Consider the following 17,915-nt stretch of genomic DNA (forward strand, 5'->3'; position numbering starts at 1 on the left):
CATAGTGTTCTCAAACACCATTGTACTCCAGCCCTTCTGAGAGGCTACTGTGGAAATACTAGGTGCCAGCCATTATTTCAGTTAGGGTTCATGGTTGTGTAAGATGCAGTTTCAATGTCCAGGATGATGTGGTTTTCTTACTCTTTATACTCCCATTGTACTGTATAAGAGATTATCTGTCGTAATGTGCTAACTTAGAACTTTTCTTCTGTTTTGAATTGCCATCTCATTTCCTAGGCCTTAACTCTTAGGAATGGTTTGTGTTGTAAAGACTCTTTTCCCCCAAAGCATTCATTCCGTTGACTATAAGAATGGGAAGACATATAAGCCCCAGCCATTGCGGTGTATTGCTATGCTTTTCACGGTATGAAATGCTTAGTAGTCAATTTTAGGAAACACAGAAAAATCAAGATTTTCCAAAACATTGTGATAAGGCTAAAGGCAACATCAATTGTTTATTCTGAGAGATGAGTTAAGTAGAAAACAGTAATAATAATGTTTCATGCCACAGTTATGGCAAAACAGTATACAAGTAGTCCCTTAATGTCTCTCGGATGTGTCCTGTTTTGTGTATTCCTAAAAATGACCTTGAAAAAGAAACTGAAGTACCGAAAACCCTTGGAACTTATTTTCAAGTCACAAAGCCAACAGGCCTGGCACAGGATTCAAGCAAGGATACAAACAGTTCTGCCTGACTGAATCGGACCAAACTACACCCCTTACTGAGTTATGCTTTTGCATACTTGGTTTGATTACCTGAATATGGGTGCCTGAGCTGTTTTTTTAATAACTCAGTCTATTCTAAAAGATTCAGGCCCTCTGCTACACATCCAGCGAGGTCAACTTGGGCTTCAGGCCAGACTGTCCCAACCAACAACAGCGGAAACAACAAAATGTTGTTTTTCTAAATCCTTCACTCCCGGAAAAATAAAAAGAGCACCCGTAACAGATTTCATGTGTGTTCCTAAGCACATTTATAAAACGTTCAATCACAGGAACCGATTTCCTGCCTGGCTGAGTGAAGGTTTAATTCTCCACCTTGGCACCTCAGCCTGCAGCTGTGAGGAGGGCCGGTGTGTCCAAACAGGCCCTTAAACGGGAGCCCTGCTGAGCGGAGACCCACTTTTCCAGGCCTGTTCAACCGTGGCATCTTTTCTGCCAACCGACCAGGCGGACGCAGCAGCAGGGAAGGGGGACCGCAGGTAGGTGGGGAGGGGATCATTTTGAAAGCCCCAAATCCCTTTCAGGGAAGAGGCAGCTGCTCGAGCTTTTCCAAACATCTGTCCCTGTCCTTACCCTTTGGAGACTCCAGCGAGCTCATTCATTACGTGGAGATCTGAGGAAGACTCAGAACTGAGGGTCGGTCAGCGAGCAGAAACAGGCCCAAGGGCCACCCAGAAAGTTACTTCTGTGGAGGAGGCTTTTGGGAACTGTTCCTTCCCCTTATGCCAGCAACAAACGACAGCTTTCCAGGACGGTCAAGACCCATGCTATTACTAAAACTGGACTCTAGGTGCCGGGAGTGTGCACAAGACAGAGCTCTTCTGAGCAGGACTCGGGCGGGCAGAGGTTTTTAAATTACTTTTCCTCTGGCTCTCGAGACTGAGGCTGAACCCTGACACGGACAGACGGACTTACATTACGACTGAATGACCGGGACATTAAGAGCCTTTGAGGGAAGAGGCCCAAGCCTCAAATCCCACCTAATACTATAGAAAAGGTAAGCGGTGGACAATCGAGGCCGCCTCTTGGGGGCGCATGCATAACCACGTCCCCTCCCGGGCCATTCCCGGAGAAACCAGCCCCTTCTAGAGCAGGAGTCCCCAGAGAGCAGTCATGCGCAGGCGCAAAGCTCAACGGAAGTAGGAGCAGGGAAAGGGGGCGTGGCCTGGCCTCACGGAGGCGGGCACGCTCCCGCTCAGCTCCTGCGGGAAGCGGGCGGGCGGCTGCGCGCGCAGCCCAGCTCAGGCTCCTCCCCTCCCGGCGCTCCCGAGCCCGCGAGTGGCCGGCTTCTTCTCCGCCCTCCGAGATGGCGTTGGACCCCGCAGGTACTGGGGTCGGCGTGGTTGTGAGGGCCTGGGCCAGGTGCTCTGAGGATGCTCGGCTTCCGCGGTTAGCGCCTCCCTGGGCCCGGCTGCTGGGTTTCCTCCTTCGGTGACAGCCACCCATGTGCCTCTCGCTGGGGTTCTTGGTGCTCAGTGAGGGGCGTTGGGTTCGTTGCGACCACTTCCATTAGCTCTTCAGCGTCTGTTATTTTTTAATTTTTTTTGACCTCGGTTGGGGCACAGGTTCGTTTTAAACAGTATCGGGTGCAGACACTGTTGTCCCAGAAAGAAGTCGAGTGTCATGCTGGTGCAGTTTGATATTTTGTTTCCGGGAGTTTTATGCCTCCTGCTCCCAAGTTCACCCTTGTAGCCCATTATCACAAAGGTTCCATGACCGAATGACCGGATGAAGTCCTTTTCTTGGAAAGGCTCTTCAGACATCTTCCGTGTCGTTTTAACTTGCATGGTTCCACTTGGGTTTACAATAGAATTCAGGTACTCAGGAAATCTTACAGAGCTCACTCCCAGCACATGTAGAGATTAGTGAAAGGGTGAGAAAGTAGAAGGGAAGGGTAATGGGTTAGTTTGTTTATTTTATGGGTAGAAAAACTCAAGGCATCGGTAAGTTAGAGGCTGGCAAACCTTTGGAGATGCTATAGTGGAAGGTCAGGTGTGACACCCTCAACTAGGCAGGAAACTGGGTGCTGCACATGAGAGCTCGACACTTGATTCTCAAGCTAACTGTATTCAGTTGTCCCCAAATAGTATTTGCGTGTTGGTTCCTTTGTCTCTTGTTTTCGCAGAGTAGGAAACAGGCATGGAGAGGTTAAGTTTGTGCTATACACTCTCCCTAGCTCGTTACACACTGGCTTCCTCCTGGCCCTCAGAGTTGGATTCAAATGACAGTTTCTCATAGAACTCCTGGCTGTCTAAAGCAAACCTTATACAGTTATCACAGCACCCTGCTTATTTTCCATGTAACGCAGTAGACCACAGTCTATAAGTGTATCTGCATGTATCATGTGCACAGGCCGTGGTAAACTCAGGCAGTACTATTATTTGGAGCGTAAAGCAGTTGTGGAACACCACACGGCCATATCAGTTTGAGGCTAAGTAATGGGACTGGGCTGTGAAACGGTGAGCAGCAGACACAGGCTTTGAAGCAACACCATGAGCAGCGATATATGTTGTAGAACCCGCTGTGTCATACTTAGTTGTAGACTGATGACCTTGATTTAGAGGCAGGAGGTCGTAATGAGGCCTAGGCAAGGGAAGTTCAGGTAAAGTCCGTATAATTTTGGCATTTCACGACCCTGCAAATAATCTAATACAGATGAGAACAAGGAGACTTAGGTTAAAGCACTGGTTCTCAACCTCCTAACGGTGTGACCCTGCCATACAGTTCCTCATGTTGTGATGATCCCCAACCCTAAAATTATTTTCATTGCTACTTCATAACTAATTTTGCTATTATCCTGAATCCTAACGTAAATAATTTTTTGAGATAGAAGTTTGTAGCTGGGTGGTGATGGTGCACACCTTTAATCCCAGCTCTCGGGAGGCAGAGGCAGGCGGATCTCTGTGAATTCACGGCCAGCCTGGTCTACAAAGCAAATTCCAGGACAGCCAGGCTGTTACACAGAGAAACCCTGTCTCAAAAAACAGAACAACAAAGAAACAAAGCGAGAGGACGTCATGCTCGCTGTCCCCAGTTTCTTACCGTCTAGTTATGCGTCACCAATTCAGAACTTGAGGTGTGCTCAGGGTTACATAGCTGTTGACTGGTGGAGCCAAGTTTCCTTCCCAGCTTAGGCTATCAACCAGGCCTCCATTTTAGTGCTTTTTGGTTAATAAACATAGAGGGCCCAGTATACACCATGTATTTCTCTGTAACCTAGGAAACAGCAACATAGGACAAACAGGGCCCCACGCAGTAGATCATTTTAGATTGTGGCAGACACCATGAAGAAAGTCGATTGCAAGGAGAGAGCTACTTTTGCTGAGTTAGGAGTTTTATGGAGAAGTGCATTTGATTTAAAATGTCAAGGATGAGAAGAAGCTACCATGAAAAAACAATTGGGGAGGGACTGCGATGGGCATTTACAGTGGCTAATGCTTGAAAGCACATTTGAGTGCGTAGAGGGCCAGAGTGCCAGAGTGCCAAGGCGAGCGAGCCTGAAGGGAAGTGCTGGGAAAGTAGGTCTGAGGTGCATATCTGGCTGCTGGGGGCCTTGAGTTCCAGGGTGGTAAAACATTCTCAGCTATTTTTTCCTTTCGGTCTTTCTCAAATTTTGACTCCAACAGCGAGATGCAGACTGCATCCTTATTCTTGGGTGTTGTTTCGTTTCAGCCTCTTTGCACACATGATAAACATGGGTTTATCAGCTATTTTCTGCTGTAATTTGTGGGAAAGACAGGAGAAAGGACAAAATACCAAGTAAAGCGGCTGTGAGCAAGACTGAGCTTTTGATTGTGTTCTTCTTCCTCCGGAGCTGCACTCCCAGATGTGCTGGCATTTAAGTATTTCTTAGGCAGTTCCATTGTGTAAACAGAGTAGAGGAAAAGGGGTGCTCTGCGTGCCCCCTGTTTACTAACTCAGCATTCAGCTTTTTCCCCTACTCTAGTTCCTGTTCTTACAGGAAATTCTCCTCCCAGCCTTCAGTCATAAATGGAACCTTTCACCTCAATAATATTACAAGAGTTTGCAGAACAGCTCATTCTCCTATACTAGGGTTTAACTATTTAACTATATCTTATTTCAGTTTACAGTTCTTTGCAAACTCATAATGCTTTATATAAACATTGTATATTTTAGAAAAAAACTCTAGTCAAATTTAGTGATTGGAAATTCTTGCTTGTTAAATACAGTTTTTTAAAAAGTAAAACTATGACTCACATAAAAATGGATATGTGTTAAAGATTTTCCTCAACTCATTAATTAGTGAAGGAACCAGTATATAGTGAAGATGTAAAAATTGGTCCAAAAAATATTTGAGAGACTAGATACATAGTTTTATAGGTTACAGCCATAGGTAAGAACTTTAATTTACACCAAGTTCTCTTTGGGGCTGTCATTTCAGAAATTATTTCCGTTTCTACTTAACAGGAGTTTTAGAAGTTCGCTCCAGCCCCTGCCAAAGTATGAGATACACAGTAATTGAAAATCAAGAAAATCCCCTCCTTATATCTTTGCTTATTGTGGTATTTCAGGAAAAATTTCTGCTATTACTGTGTTCCCAGATGACAACCTCAGGCACTTGGGTTCCATAAGTTTGGATTTTTGCTCTCTGTATCACCTTGGAGTGGTCCTGCCTCCTGCTCTCCTCCTTTTCCCATCTTACCTCCTTTCTCGCAAGGCCAGAGGTGCTCCCTCTCACTCAGTGCAGAATCCTTCTTCACTCTTACTTTCTGAGGATGGGTCAGTGTGCGTCTGTCTGTCTGTGTCTTTCTGTGCCTGTCCTTGCATTGGTGTTTTCTTCCAGGACTCTGTAAGTGGAGAACTGTGGAACACTGCTAGGGCTTGGGTGGAAAGAGAGGGGAGGAACTTGCCGACATTTTGTGGGCAGGTTTGTAAAGTTTCTCTTGGAGGAAGGTTGCGGTGACAGCTCCTAAAGTGCTAGGTTTGCGCCCGTTCGTACTTCTTTAGTGGACAGATAGCACTAGAGGTGCTTGTCCTTAGTATACCACTTGCATTTACTGGGAATTTCACTTTCTCTTAAGTTAAATTTATTATGTATACAATATTCTGTCTGTGTGTATGCCTGCAGGCCAGAAGAGGGCACCAGACCCCATTACAGATGGTTGTGAGCCACCATGTGGTTGCTGGGAATTGAACTCAGGACTTTTGGAAAAGCAGGCAATGCTCTTAACCTCTGAGCCATCTCTCCAGCCTCTAAGTTAGATTTTTAAACATATCTGAAGAATATCTCCCCACCCCCTGAGCATTATGTGATTAATTATGTGAAGTGTTAGTCACTGACTGGGAAATTCTCATTTTATTGTCCGTCCCCCTTTTTTTGGTGACAGGGTCCTGTTTATTCTAATCTAGTCTTAAATCATTTCTTTAAAAGTTTCATAAGAAGTTTGCCTGATTGTCCTCCCTCTTCAGTCTTTAAACGGTAATAGAAACCCTTCAAAAAATCATATTAAAAGTAATATAGACTGTGTATGGTGTTTCTCATTCTAAGTCCAGTATTTTTTTTTTTTTAGAAATAATATCTATGAAATCTATAGATGTGATAGGGAAGCTTGACTTAGAGAGCCCGAAGATTTGCCTGTATGGTAAAGAGCAGTTGTTTCTCATTTATGACAGGATAGGCCACGGCAGTAGGAGATGGTCCATCAAGAAGGCACCTGCATTGTGCTGGGTCATGGACTCATCACCGAATTCGTTAGGTGGGGCACTGACTTCTTGTTTCAGCTGTGGCATCAGCTGTAGATGGCATCATAGGTTCCAGGATGAGAGAAGTTACACCAGGTATTTACTAACGTGCTTTCAGGCCCTAAATGTTTATGATTCTGAATATTGATCATAAATTGCAAGGGGTTCTTGACTTAGCATAGAAACTTCAAAAGAAAACACGTTATTTTTCATTAAACTAAATTTGTACTATTTAATGGCATATTTGTGGAAATATATATTTGTAGATATCAAAAAAGAGAAATACTTGCCAATACTTATGGATAAGAACATTGATATGAAGTTAAATTTCTAGCCTAAAGGGCCGTATTAGATCATTGTATTAAAAGAGTAAGATTGCTGGGAAAGTTTGAATAGAAGTGGTGTGGTGTTGTGTTTTTTTTGTTGTTGTTGTTGTTTCTTGTTTTTTTTTTTTTTTGCTGATAATGAACTGTTACTGGGAGTTTTTACAGATCAAATTAAGCACAGTTAATTGAGAATGTAGATTTTCGAATGTTTTGCTGCAGATAAGAAGGCTTATCTGTATACAATCTCTGATGTGGTACCTAGTAAGTATTTATAACAGTAAATATCCATGACTGTTGGATTATGAAATTTTCTTATGTGTTGTTTGTTAAGTGGTTTCATTGCTTGTCTGTGGTACGCTGGCTGTGAGTTAGAGGGTAGTTAGAAAGAACAGCTAGAGAGTACATAGCGTCAGTGAACATATCGCATGCCGTCATTGGTAATGCGCTGCATGTTAGCATAATTTGGGGAGCTTTGGATACTTCTGCACTTCTGAAATCACTGTTGGAGCCCAAGCATCAGAGCTTTGCGAAGCCTTCTCTGGTGGTTTTAGGTACAACCAGGACAAGAACTTAGAGTAAAAAAAATCTTCCTTAGTTGGCTCACCCTAGCATAGCAAAATATCATAGACTGGGTGACTCAGAGTGGGTGGGTGGATAGCTTCAACAGTGGACATAATATATCAGCTTCTCTCTCTGGAGGCTGGGAGATCCGAGGTGCCAGTTGATGTCTATGTTGGTAAAGATCTTCCACCCTGCAGATGTATCTTCATATGGTGGGAGGGTAGGGCTCTGTATCTTTTGAAAAGCAAATCCTACCTGACGACCACATTTAATCTGAGGCACTGTCTGCACTCTCTGCAGATGTAGTCACACTTGGGAGAGTAAAGAGCAGGATTCATTCTGTGTAGCTGCTCACCTGTTATATGGAATGTTTGACATTCACCGTAGCTAGAGGAACCAGGAATGCCTTTTGGGTTTGTGGTCAAGAAGGACCCTAAGATGCAGAAGTGCTGAGTTAGATTTAAATAATTTAATCTTGATAGTGAAAAATAAGAGAAAGTAAAGGCAGAAGATTGAGCTGGCATTTGACTTTTATCAGTGTGTTTCTGGATAATGTCACAAGACTGCCTTTCCTTGGGTTTCTTCATACCTGCTTCTGTGTGTGTGGTAGGACACCTGTGAAACTATGCTTACACTCCCTCCTCCCCCTCAAATAATTATTGTGTCTTGCAAACTCTATTAACATAAGCTTTCTTCGAGGTGAGGGAGTAGGATATAACTTACAGGATGGTGGTAAATGAAGGATCAAAGTTAAGTTGGAATTGACAGGTTGATGGGACATGGAAATTTCCAAGATGGCTGAGAGCGTGAGCAGAGGGCAAGGAGATGGAGACAGGCATGGAAGCCTGGTGGTTAGCCCTGGCACCTTAAAGACAGGCCTGCGGTGATTGATTGACAGCACACGTATCAATTGGAAGTACACAGAGAGTGGCATGGTCCCATGTGCCAGGATAATTAAAAAATTTGTGGAGATTTCTATGTTTAAAAAAAGGATCTTGAGTAAATCCCCCCATGTCAGCTTTGATAATTTCTTTCTGGCATGCTTACCATTTTCCAGGATATTTTTGAAACATTTAAAATTTGTTTCAGGATTCTTTTAATATGTTAATTTTGATACCATTATTTTGGCAAGTTCTGGTTCTGAAGTAAACTTAAATCTTAGCCAGTTTAATTAGAGGTAAATATGATATAGGTAGTAGGTGATTATCTGGGAATGCTATGTGCTTCTCTCTCTCTCTCACACACACACACAAAAAGAAACGATGTTTTATCATGGGCTGGTTATGCTTGAGTCTAGATCTGAAAGCCACACCAAGAAAGATATGATTTGAACAGAAGCTGGCCCTGTGAAGTAAGCACATCACCTCTCAGTCATTTCCTACCCCATTCCAGAGTGTGACACATTCTTTACAGGAATTTTATGAAAAATTCTGAAGTTTAAAAAAGGAAACAGTGGAGATATGGGCAAAGACATTGAGAAGCATTCAGAGTTGAGGATATTCTGCTTTTTCCCAGACGTGTTTGTGAGAAAAAGCAAGTCATTTGGGCAGAATATTGCTAAGCAGGTCACAGGCAAGTTTTATTCCTTTATCAAGTATTTACTTTCGTTCCCTATAACTTGGTGTCATTTTAACTTGAAACCAATGAGAAATTAGGCTTGTATTAAAAGATGGTCTTAAAGTTGAAGTCAACGAAACTTGCGAATTCCTTTAAGGGTTCTTGGTTTTGGTGAGGTGTACAGCTCATTTCAAGATCAGGTATGATCACTACACAAGTCAGTTTCCTGCTTAGGTATACATTTAGGTTCGTTGTTGTTAAAGCAATGCTGAGAAGAGACAGGTCCACACCTGGCAGTCTGCAGAGTACTGGGTCTAAGAAATAGGTGCTCCTGGGGCATGGACGGAAAGGAGAATGAGGCAGCAAGTGGCACGGAAGCCCGAGGACGAACATCCAGATCAGGTGTTGTGGGAGACGGCAGTATTTGACCCAGAAGCTGAGCAGAGACAAACACAACTATCTCACTGATGTGGTTTCCATATTGTGTAGAAGCTTGAGCTTTAAGCAGATTTGTTGGTAACCTAGCCTTTCCTATTTCATGTCTTTGAATGCTTTCTGTTTCCTCTGTTTTTCAGTTAATTGACAGATTGCTTCTCTTGCTATTATTTTATTTTTTGAAATGCTTCTTCCATAGGATCAGAATTCTATTTAACTTTCTGACTTAAAAAGGAAAAAAAAAAAAGGAAAAAGCAAACCTAGAAGTGTGAAGTTTTCAGTTTTGCCTGCTCCCAAGATGCTTATGCAACCTTCTTGTCCAAGGATTGTTTGCAGGCTTCTTTGTAATTGTAGATGCAAACTTAACCTCACTTGCCAGAGTTCCTTAAGTAGGCACCTGCTCCACATGTGTGATGGTGTCATGGAAGACTGGGTACTGGATCTCATGATCTTGATATTTCTATTTCATGAGTTTCACCCATGTGAGCCTCCACTTCAAGATGTAATACATACGGAGGGATGCTGTGCAGACTGTGGCCTCATCTGCTCTTGCGACTCAAGGCAGACCAAAATTTAATTAAGGAGGAAAATCTCCCCTTCTGTTAAAGTCCCTTTGTGTTGTCAGCTCAAGTGGCTTGAAAGGAAGATGGTGTAAGGACCGCTGGTGCTTAGCTGTCTTGATTTTCTCAGGGTAAGCCTTTCCCCAAGCCTTTCCTCATTGTGCACTTTTTTTTTTGTACAAGAATTTGAGCAGTCTTGCAAGAAGATCTTGGGCATCCAAATTTTAAGGGTGGAGGGAACTGGTCTGCACTTGGTGCAGAGATACCAACTGAGAGCTGTGCTCCTGTGCCGCACTGAGCCCACCTGCCAGGGCCTTTGTCTTCGAGTTCCTTAGGAGCTAGTAGTACAGGAGGAACCCACAGACAGACAGTGTTGTCTCGTTAAACACTTATCTAATTAGTACAGGCATTTTGTTGGTTTTTCTCTAGAATAAACAGTGGCATGGAAATAAGAGTAACTTGTAAGGTTTATTTGTTGTTATTATTTTAAAGGTGGTATTATTCTAAATACTAAGTTAGGGGGCTGGAGATATAGCTCAGCAGTTAAAAACACTCCATGCTCACATGATGGTTCATAGCTGTCTATAACATCAGTTCCTGTGAATATAATGCCTTATTCTGGCCTTTGTATGCATCAGGCATGTCTGTAGTACACATACATACATGCATATATATATATATATATATATATATATATACACACACACACATATATAAGCAAAACACTCAATCATATGAAATAAAAATAAGCAAGATCTTCTAAAATCTCTTAGTTAAATCAGAATATTTTCATTACTGAAAAGACAGACTTGGCCCTTCATGTGCCATATTCTTTCCTAGAAAGATTCTGCAGTATTCTGATTTACTTTGCTGTTACCTTGTGGGTTATAGCAAATGCTGTTGTCAGTAGCCTTACAGTCTTATACTGCCGTATTGCAGGAACACGTGAACCTCCAAACAAAACCCGAGCTAACAAATGCAGTCAATGGAAAAGGTGAGAATTGGCTTTCAGGTGATGATAGAATGCTGAGAAGCCGGAGCTCTGGAAATTTTTCCCAGTGCTGTTATCCCAATTCTTGTCTTAGGATAAATTTATATAGCTACCTTGTAGCAGACTATAAATTTGATAGTTTTTGTAGGGTCTTATACAGATATACAAGACAGGCACACACTACTTACACCAGGAGGTAAGTTTCTAATTTTTGTTTGTAATATTGAGGATAGTTTTGTACCACATACAAAACTGTAATTAATAATTGGTATGATGGTTTGTATACTATCAAATGAAAAAAATTTTAGGAGAATTTATGCATTCAAAACTATCTTACATTTTTTAAAATTAAAATTTATTTTTGAGAATTTCATTCATGAGTCTACTGTGCCACCCCTTCATCTCCTTTCTCCAACTCTAGAGTTTCTCATATCACTCTAGACTTTAAGCCCCTTCTTCTATAGTTACTATTGTTACACGGACACCCCACAGCCCATAACAACCCTACTGGATCCAGGAGTGCTGCTAATATATACATGTGTTAGGGTTCACCACTAACAATTGTGTAACCAGTCAGGGACTCATCCTTTGAAAAAATGGATTCTCCCTCTCTCGGAATCCATCGACTTGCCTGTCGCTCTTTACCTAGGAGTAGTGCTTTGTGAAACTTCCCTCCATGTTTGCATGTTAGCCTGTGTAACCTTTGCATGTCTTGTACAGTCACCCGTATTTCTGACCTGTCCAGAAGAAACTGGCCTGTAGCAGGTGTCTTGGTCCTGCTCCCTTCCTTCGTGCTCCCTGGGCTTCTGTCTAGGGATCTTGTCTAATGTGTCAGGTTGTGTGTTCTCTGTAGCGGTCTCTGTCTGCTGTAAGAAGCTCCTTGGATGAGGATGAGAGCTGTGCTTGTGGAGAGCAGGTGTGGGTCCCCACCCCTTTCTGATCTGACATTCCGAGTTTGGAAATGTGAAGTGATGTCCCCATGCAAGTCCAGACTAGTTTCTTTAGCTTGGGAATGTTTAGAAGAATGGTGGGAAGAAATTTTTGCAGCCTTTTAAACGTAATGTATTTGATGGGAATTTGAGAACCAGAGTTCATAACAAAGGTGGATTTCTAGTGCAGTTAGTTCAGTATATACAGTTATGTCTGTTGTCCAGGATTTGATTCAGAAAAACAGTTCCTTAGTTACCTAAAACCATCGCAAGATTTAGAGAGAAAAGAGTAGACTCCCCAGAGTACATACTAAATAAGCTATTCAGAAAGACTGTGCAGGTGAAAGCAAGAGGCGAAACTTTGAAATTGATTTTATAAAGTAGATCAGCACTCCATAATTATCCGATTCTGTTCAACAGCTACAGTGTTAATTATGATTTACACTGTATATAAGAGACAAGGGGTGTGACAGATAGTCCTAGCTTCATGTACACACAGACACTGACTTTCTGCTCGACAAGGTGTTTTACAAGCCCTTTAAATCCAGCATGTCCAAAACAGAATTCTCCTCCCTCCTGTCCTTTATCCTGTCTCTGTGCATGGCCATGTCTCTTCCCTCGGAGGTAGGGAACAAGGATCCCCCTGAATCTTCATTTTTCCTTAGTCCCTTCAGGCTCCACTGCTCTGGCAGGGTCCTTTAGGTCTGTTCTTTAATGCCCATCTATACTTCTAGCTTCTTCTCAGAGATAGCTGTTTGCAGATTTTACCATCATGCTATGGCGGTTTCTAGTAAACCAAGGGAGAAAAGGTAGACACAAATAAATAGTATAGTACAGAGTTTAAGAGACTGGCTCATGAGCCACGTGCTGTGAGGTAGGAACGGCTAGTGACTTCTTAAACAGTGTTAGAACATACAGACAGGAGCAGGACAGAGATAGTAGGTGGCCTACAAAGGTCGAAAGCACTTGCACTCTGCTGCTTAAAACACTTACCTGTCTTCCTGACGTAGGCAGTAGAGATTGGCTACAGTTGTAGGTGTGGTCAAGGGCAAAGAAATTGGGAGAGCAACTTGCATATTTACCATGAAATTGTGGATGAGATGTATGGTGTCCTTGAGAATTGAAACTTATGCTTCAGCTGTCTATAATAATTAAGACAACCTTAGAAAATTGAATCTGTACACACACACACACACACACACACACACGTCTTGATAAGCCTTGATAAGCAGTATATGAGGGCTCTAGCAGAGAAACCATCAGTATGAGGTATAAACTATATCTATGTTTTTGTATATGGAGGCATTTAGTACAAGGAGTTGGTGTAGATGGCTGGTCAGTTAGGGATGTGGGCCTTAGGAAGGGCAGGCTTAGAGCTGTTGGTCAAGGGCTGAACGTCCAATCAGTGCAGTTGCTGAAGAAAGCCTCACATTCACTCTTCAGACCTTTTGACTGAGTAAAGCAGCGCAATCTGTACAGAAGTCCGCAAAATGCCGTCCCAGCTGCTGCTGGATTCCTGCTCCTCCACTAGCAGGCCAGAAGCAGGTGGCCCACAAACACTGTCTTAGGTGCTTCCTAGCGACTGTCCAGGGAATGGCAGTAATCTCTATACAGATTGGAAACCCCTAATTTTGAAATATGAAATGTTCTAAGATCTGAGACACACAATTTATGGGTGCTCAACCAGTGAAGTCTTTATAAATATTCAAAAAAATGATAAATGCCAAATCAGAAGCACTAGTTTGAAGCATTTCTGACGAGGAGCACTCAGCCCTCAGCCTGACCAGAGCTTGTCTGTAGGAAATATAACTGATGCTTACCTTGATTGAAGAGAAGACAGTCATAGGAAATCTTGCCATCAAGATTACTGAAAAAAAAAAAATCTGTAAACAGAACCTGAGCATCAAAGACAGGAGTCCTAGTCTTGATCTCTGTTTTCCCAAGGAGCATAGAAGATGTAAACCAGCTTAAGTTTGGCTCTGTAGAAACTGGAGAGACAACCTGTTGTCACATTGCTAAGGTAATGAGAGCCTCAAGGGAGGCTGTGCTGACATTATGTGACGTAGCACATTATAAAAAAAACAGTTTTGCCTGTAGACATAAAGTTAATAAAAGATTAGCAGTATCTTTCAGGAGAAAATCATAAAACTTTGCTTAATTGTCTGACTTCCAATAGTTAGATGTTAAAATCTACACTGAGAACAAATTTTTATTTTTTAAACTATGTTATTTTAATGCCAATAAACCTTAAAGGTCTTGTATTTTATAAATGTGTCTCAGACTATCCACCAGAAATGGCCCTCTCAATCCCCATAGGCAAACATATCCTAAAGTGGGTTAATTTTGCTTGTTCTTGAATCGGTAGCCTATACCCTTGTGTCTGTCTTTTGTTTAACTTAGGTTTTTTGAGATTTATCCATGTTGAATGTTATCAGCATTTTCCTTGGTAATATCAGTGATAGGTTATCAGGTTTTGTTGCTAAGTCAATTTTGGCTAATATGATGTACACTTTGTTTTTCCGTATCTTGCTTAATTTCGTTGCCAAATGAATACATAGAAATGGAACACAGGCTGGATGGAGGTGGCACACGCCTTTAATCCCAGCACTCAGGAGGCAGAGGCAGGAGGATCTCTGGGTCTGAGGCCAGCCTGGTCTACAAAGAGAGTTCTAGGATAGCCAGGGCTACACAGAGAAGAACGGAACTGGAGCACAGGCTGAGCGCTGGTTAACCCCTCACGCAGTCTGCATTTCCCAGCGTGTTTCACACTCCCACCAGCAGCAGATGCATGCTTTTCCGTTCTCCATCATTTAGTGTTGCCAGTGGCTTAAATGTACTCATTCTGGTAGTGATGAATTATCACAGCTTGCATTTGGCTTTGCTTTTTTAATCTTTTTGTTAGCATATGTCAGTTGTCTGTCATACTGTTTCATTATGACATTTTCACACATGAATATAAACACATTTTGATGATATCACATTCACATCCCTCTTATACTCTGTCCCCTTCCTACTCCTCTCGCTGATCCTGTCCTCGGCCCTGTTAGGTTACCTTTGGCATTGTCGTTTGTTTGTGTTCTGGCCAGTGAGTGCCGGGAAGGTGCTGAAAGGAGCACGGGTAAAGGGTTGTTCATAGGCCACTTGCATTTCCTTGCTTGTCCCAGGCTCTCTGCTCTCAAAAATTTCTTTACTTTTTAAGCCATAACTTTACTTTGTAGTAATTTAATAATCTTCATAAGAAACCATAAGTTCGTACAGTTTCCACATACCTTTCCCTCATTTTGCCTTAATGAAAGCTATGTAACTACAGCCCATGCCATCTCAGGTGGTGATACTGCCATGAAAAGGACCAAACTTGGTATTGGCGGGGAGACCAGAGTCCCGCTTTCTAACATATAAAGCCTTGTCATTCGTGACACATGCAAACATATACAGTGTCTCTGTGGTATCAGTATCTCACAGGGGCACAGGGAGAGAGGAAGCTAGCTCCGTTCAGGGAGAATATAACAGAAGAGGCTAGAACATGCTTTTGTGATTCATTGTGGAAGCCAGGGGTGATATGTCATCATGTTGTGGACTCTTAGTCACACTTCCTATTTTGACTAATTTTTCTGTCTATAGTTGTATGGCATTTTAATATATGTAGAGTTAAAGTAAGCATGAGCACAATCAGCAGCAGAGTGAAGCATTTATCTAATTATTCTTCATCAGTAAATCTTGGGATTCAGATATCGGGGTGAGAACCTGAATGATCAGAGAAGAGGCTGAGAAGCCACCAGTAACCTCCTATCTCTTATGTTCCATTATCCAAAAGGCTGAGATCCTCTCTAAGCCCCACCATGCTCTTAGATCTGTTACCATTCTTAATTTTCCAGATTTCTTTTTAATAGCAAATATGGTAAAATTCCAAGGACTAGTCGGTTCTTCAATATGTTGAACATTTAGCTGCTCCTGTATCAGCTGTTTTAATGTCTGTAATTTTTCTGATGTGAACAGCCTGTTCCACCCAGACAGGATTGTTAGTTAACCATTTTAAAGGTAACACTGTTGGTACCTCTGAAAGATCAGCAGCTATTATGGTCTGTTTATGTACACCCTGAATAGTCAGTGAATGTTCTTGATAATGCCTATTAATATTTTTCTCAGAAGCATACATTAATTTATGGTTTGTTTCTGAGATTGGAGGAGTGTTAATCTGGGTATTCCATTGTAACAAATCACATGCCCATAAATTCATTGCTATGTTAGCCACATATGAATTTAATTTTTCTCTCTGGCCCTATATACTTTTGGCCTATGTTACACTTTGTTTTACCTGAGATTAAGTTCTAATCCCTAGAAACTGAACATTTTACCTCCCAAAGAGCCCGGTTTGGATGCCAAGATTTTGGTGCATTATTGTTAACGTCTTTCCCTGTGTCTCCTAAACCCTCAATTTCAAGGCCACCTACTTCTATTTTTAACTTTGGTCTTAGATCATTTATAGAAGTTTTCCAAAATACTTGTTTTATGTTCTCTCCTGATAATTTAGTTTTATCAAATGAAACTGTTTTGTTATCCAAAGCAGTATGGTTTTTAACAACAGGCAGTAAGTCTTTTAATTGCTCTGTGGAGGTGTTTCCCCAATGCTACAGGGAATGACATGGGGCCTGTGAGAGGCTGATCTGCATCCATTAGTCTAATGTTGGCTTTTACCACATTATCTGCATATTCCAGAAGGTAGTGCCTTCTGTTTGTATTATCTCTAGGAAAAAGAAAACATTGTTCCTAGAAATGCCTTTTTTCAGATGACCTAGTTTACCATAATTAAAACATCTAATCTTTTGATTTTTAAAAAGTTTTTAAGAAATTGCTTCTATCCAGGTATCATCATCAGTGTGAGATCCACTATCAGCTGTATTTCTAATCCATTCATCTGTGGGTGCTGATCTCATCTTTAAAGGCCTAATCACCCTTTTACAAAGGCCAAAGAGTCAATTAATATTTGTCTAACTTCTGGAACTGAATATCATTCTATTTACAGCTGAAGCCAATCTATTAAAAAAATATCAGAAAAGGATTCTTTTGGGCCTTGTATAATTTTAGTAAATGAAACAGTTTCCTTTCCTGATTCTTCCAAGCATTCGAAGCTGCATTGTAGCATAGAGCCATAGTATGATTATGACATGTAATTCGTCTTTGCAAATCAGCAAGCTGGGCCTCACCAAGAAGCTATTCTTGGGAAATTTCTATACCTATGACCTTACTTCCTTGTTCTATGACCCTTGCGTTGTCGTCTCTCCTCTATGTTTTCCATTCTAACTGAGGGCCAGCTTCCAGTACTGTTATAACTAAATCTTCCCAGTTTTGTGGAATAATTTTGTGGCTCATGAATTTAACGTCTGTTTCATGAAGGGTGAATGCACACCACATGAAATGACTGCTTCCCTAAATCTCTTCAAATCTAACACTTGTACAGGACCCCAGGTAACTTCTGAATAGCTGTGGGGGTGCCTATCCTGATGGTTGTTCTTGAATGGTAATTGATAAATTAAGGTTGTTTTTTTCCTCTTCAGTTTCATAGTACAGTGGTGTGGTAGGTTCTGTTTTAAATTCCTCTGTCTGTGCGTGGGTATTTTTCTTAGTTTCATTAATAGGCCTTTTAAGGATTGTATCTTATCAGTCAGTTTCTCACATTTGTCACTGATATCAAAACCTTTTAAAGGATAAAACTTGAGTTACCAAACCAATAATAATTACAGCTGACATTATCTCAGTCCTGGCTAAGTTGACTATTCCTTCATTTAATCGTTCCATTTTCAGACTATGCATTGTGGAACTATACAGAGACCTAAGCCCTGCATCGTAATATTGTTCCTCATTCTTAACATGAGGAACCCCCCCCCCCTTTAAAAAAACAAATCCCTGCCTTAAGAATTCGTAGGTGTCTCACCAGATCTGCTATTGATGACCACAGTGAAGTGTGAAGTTGGCTGTTGCTGTACAGCATGTCTGATCAGAGAATGTGGGCAGTGCACAACCTGGCTATTGCTTTACATTTTCTTCCAGAGTTTCTTCCTAGTCTAAATTACTTTTGAAATTATATAGCTTCACTTGAATCATGCCCAGTGTCTCTTTTCCTGTTCCATCT

At 41.8% G+C, this 17,915-nt stretch overlaps 1 protein-coding gene and 1 long non-coding RNA gene across 3 annotated transcripts in view; one reads left to right on the forward strand and one right to left on the reverse strand.

The window, feature by feature from the left end:
- LOC142846924 (uncharacterized) overlaps window positions 1-1,427 on the reverse strand; it is a 105,187-nt gene extending 103,760 nt beyond the window's left edge. Inside the window, exon 1 of the long non-coding RNA XR_012910092.1 lies at window positions 1,297-1,427. This is a non-coding gene — a long non-coding RNA (uncharacterized LOC142846924). The remainder of the gene's footprint in view (window positions 1-1,296) is intronic.
- Window positions 1,428-1,910: 483 nt separating this feature from the next.
- Cmc1 (C-X9-C motif containing 1) overlaps window positions 1,911-17,915 on the forward strand; it is a 69,689-nt gene continuing 53,684 nt past the window's right edge. Inside the window, exon 1 of one of the 2 annotated variants that reach the window (XM_075964235.1) lies at window positions 1,911-2,048. In XM_075964235.1, coding sequence (XP_075820350.1) covers window positions 2,030-2,048 — 19 coding nt within the window. In that variant the 5' untranslated portion in view covers window positions 1,911-2,029. Of the gene's footprint in view, window positions 2,049-6,488; window positions 6,523-17,915 lie in introns of those variants that run through there. The other variant, XM_075964236.1, reaches the window with a different exon arrangement.

Source organism: Microtus pennsylvanicus, chromosome 3 (assembly GCF_037038515.1).
Source record: "Microtus pennsylvanicus isolate mMicPen1 chromosome 3, mMicPen1.hap1, whole genome shotgun sequence".
NCBI classification, from domain to species: domain Eukaryota; kingdom Metazoa; phylum Chordata; class Mammalia; order Rodentia; family Cricetidae; genus Microtus; species Microtus pennsylvanicus.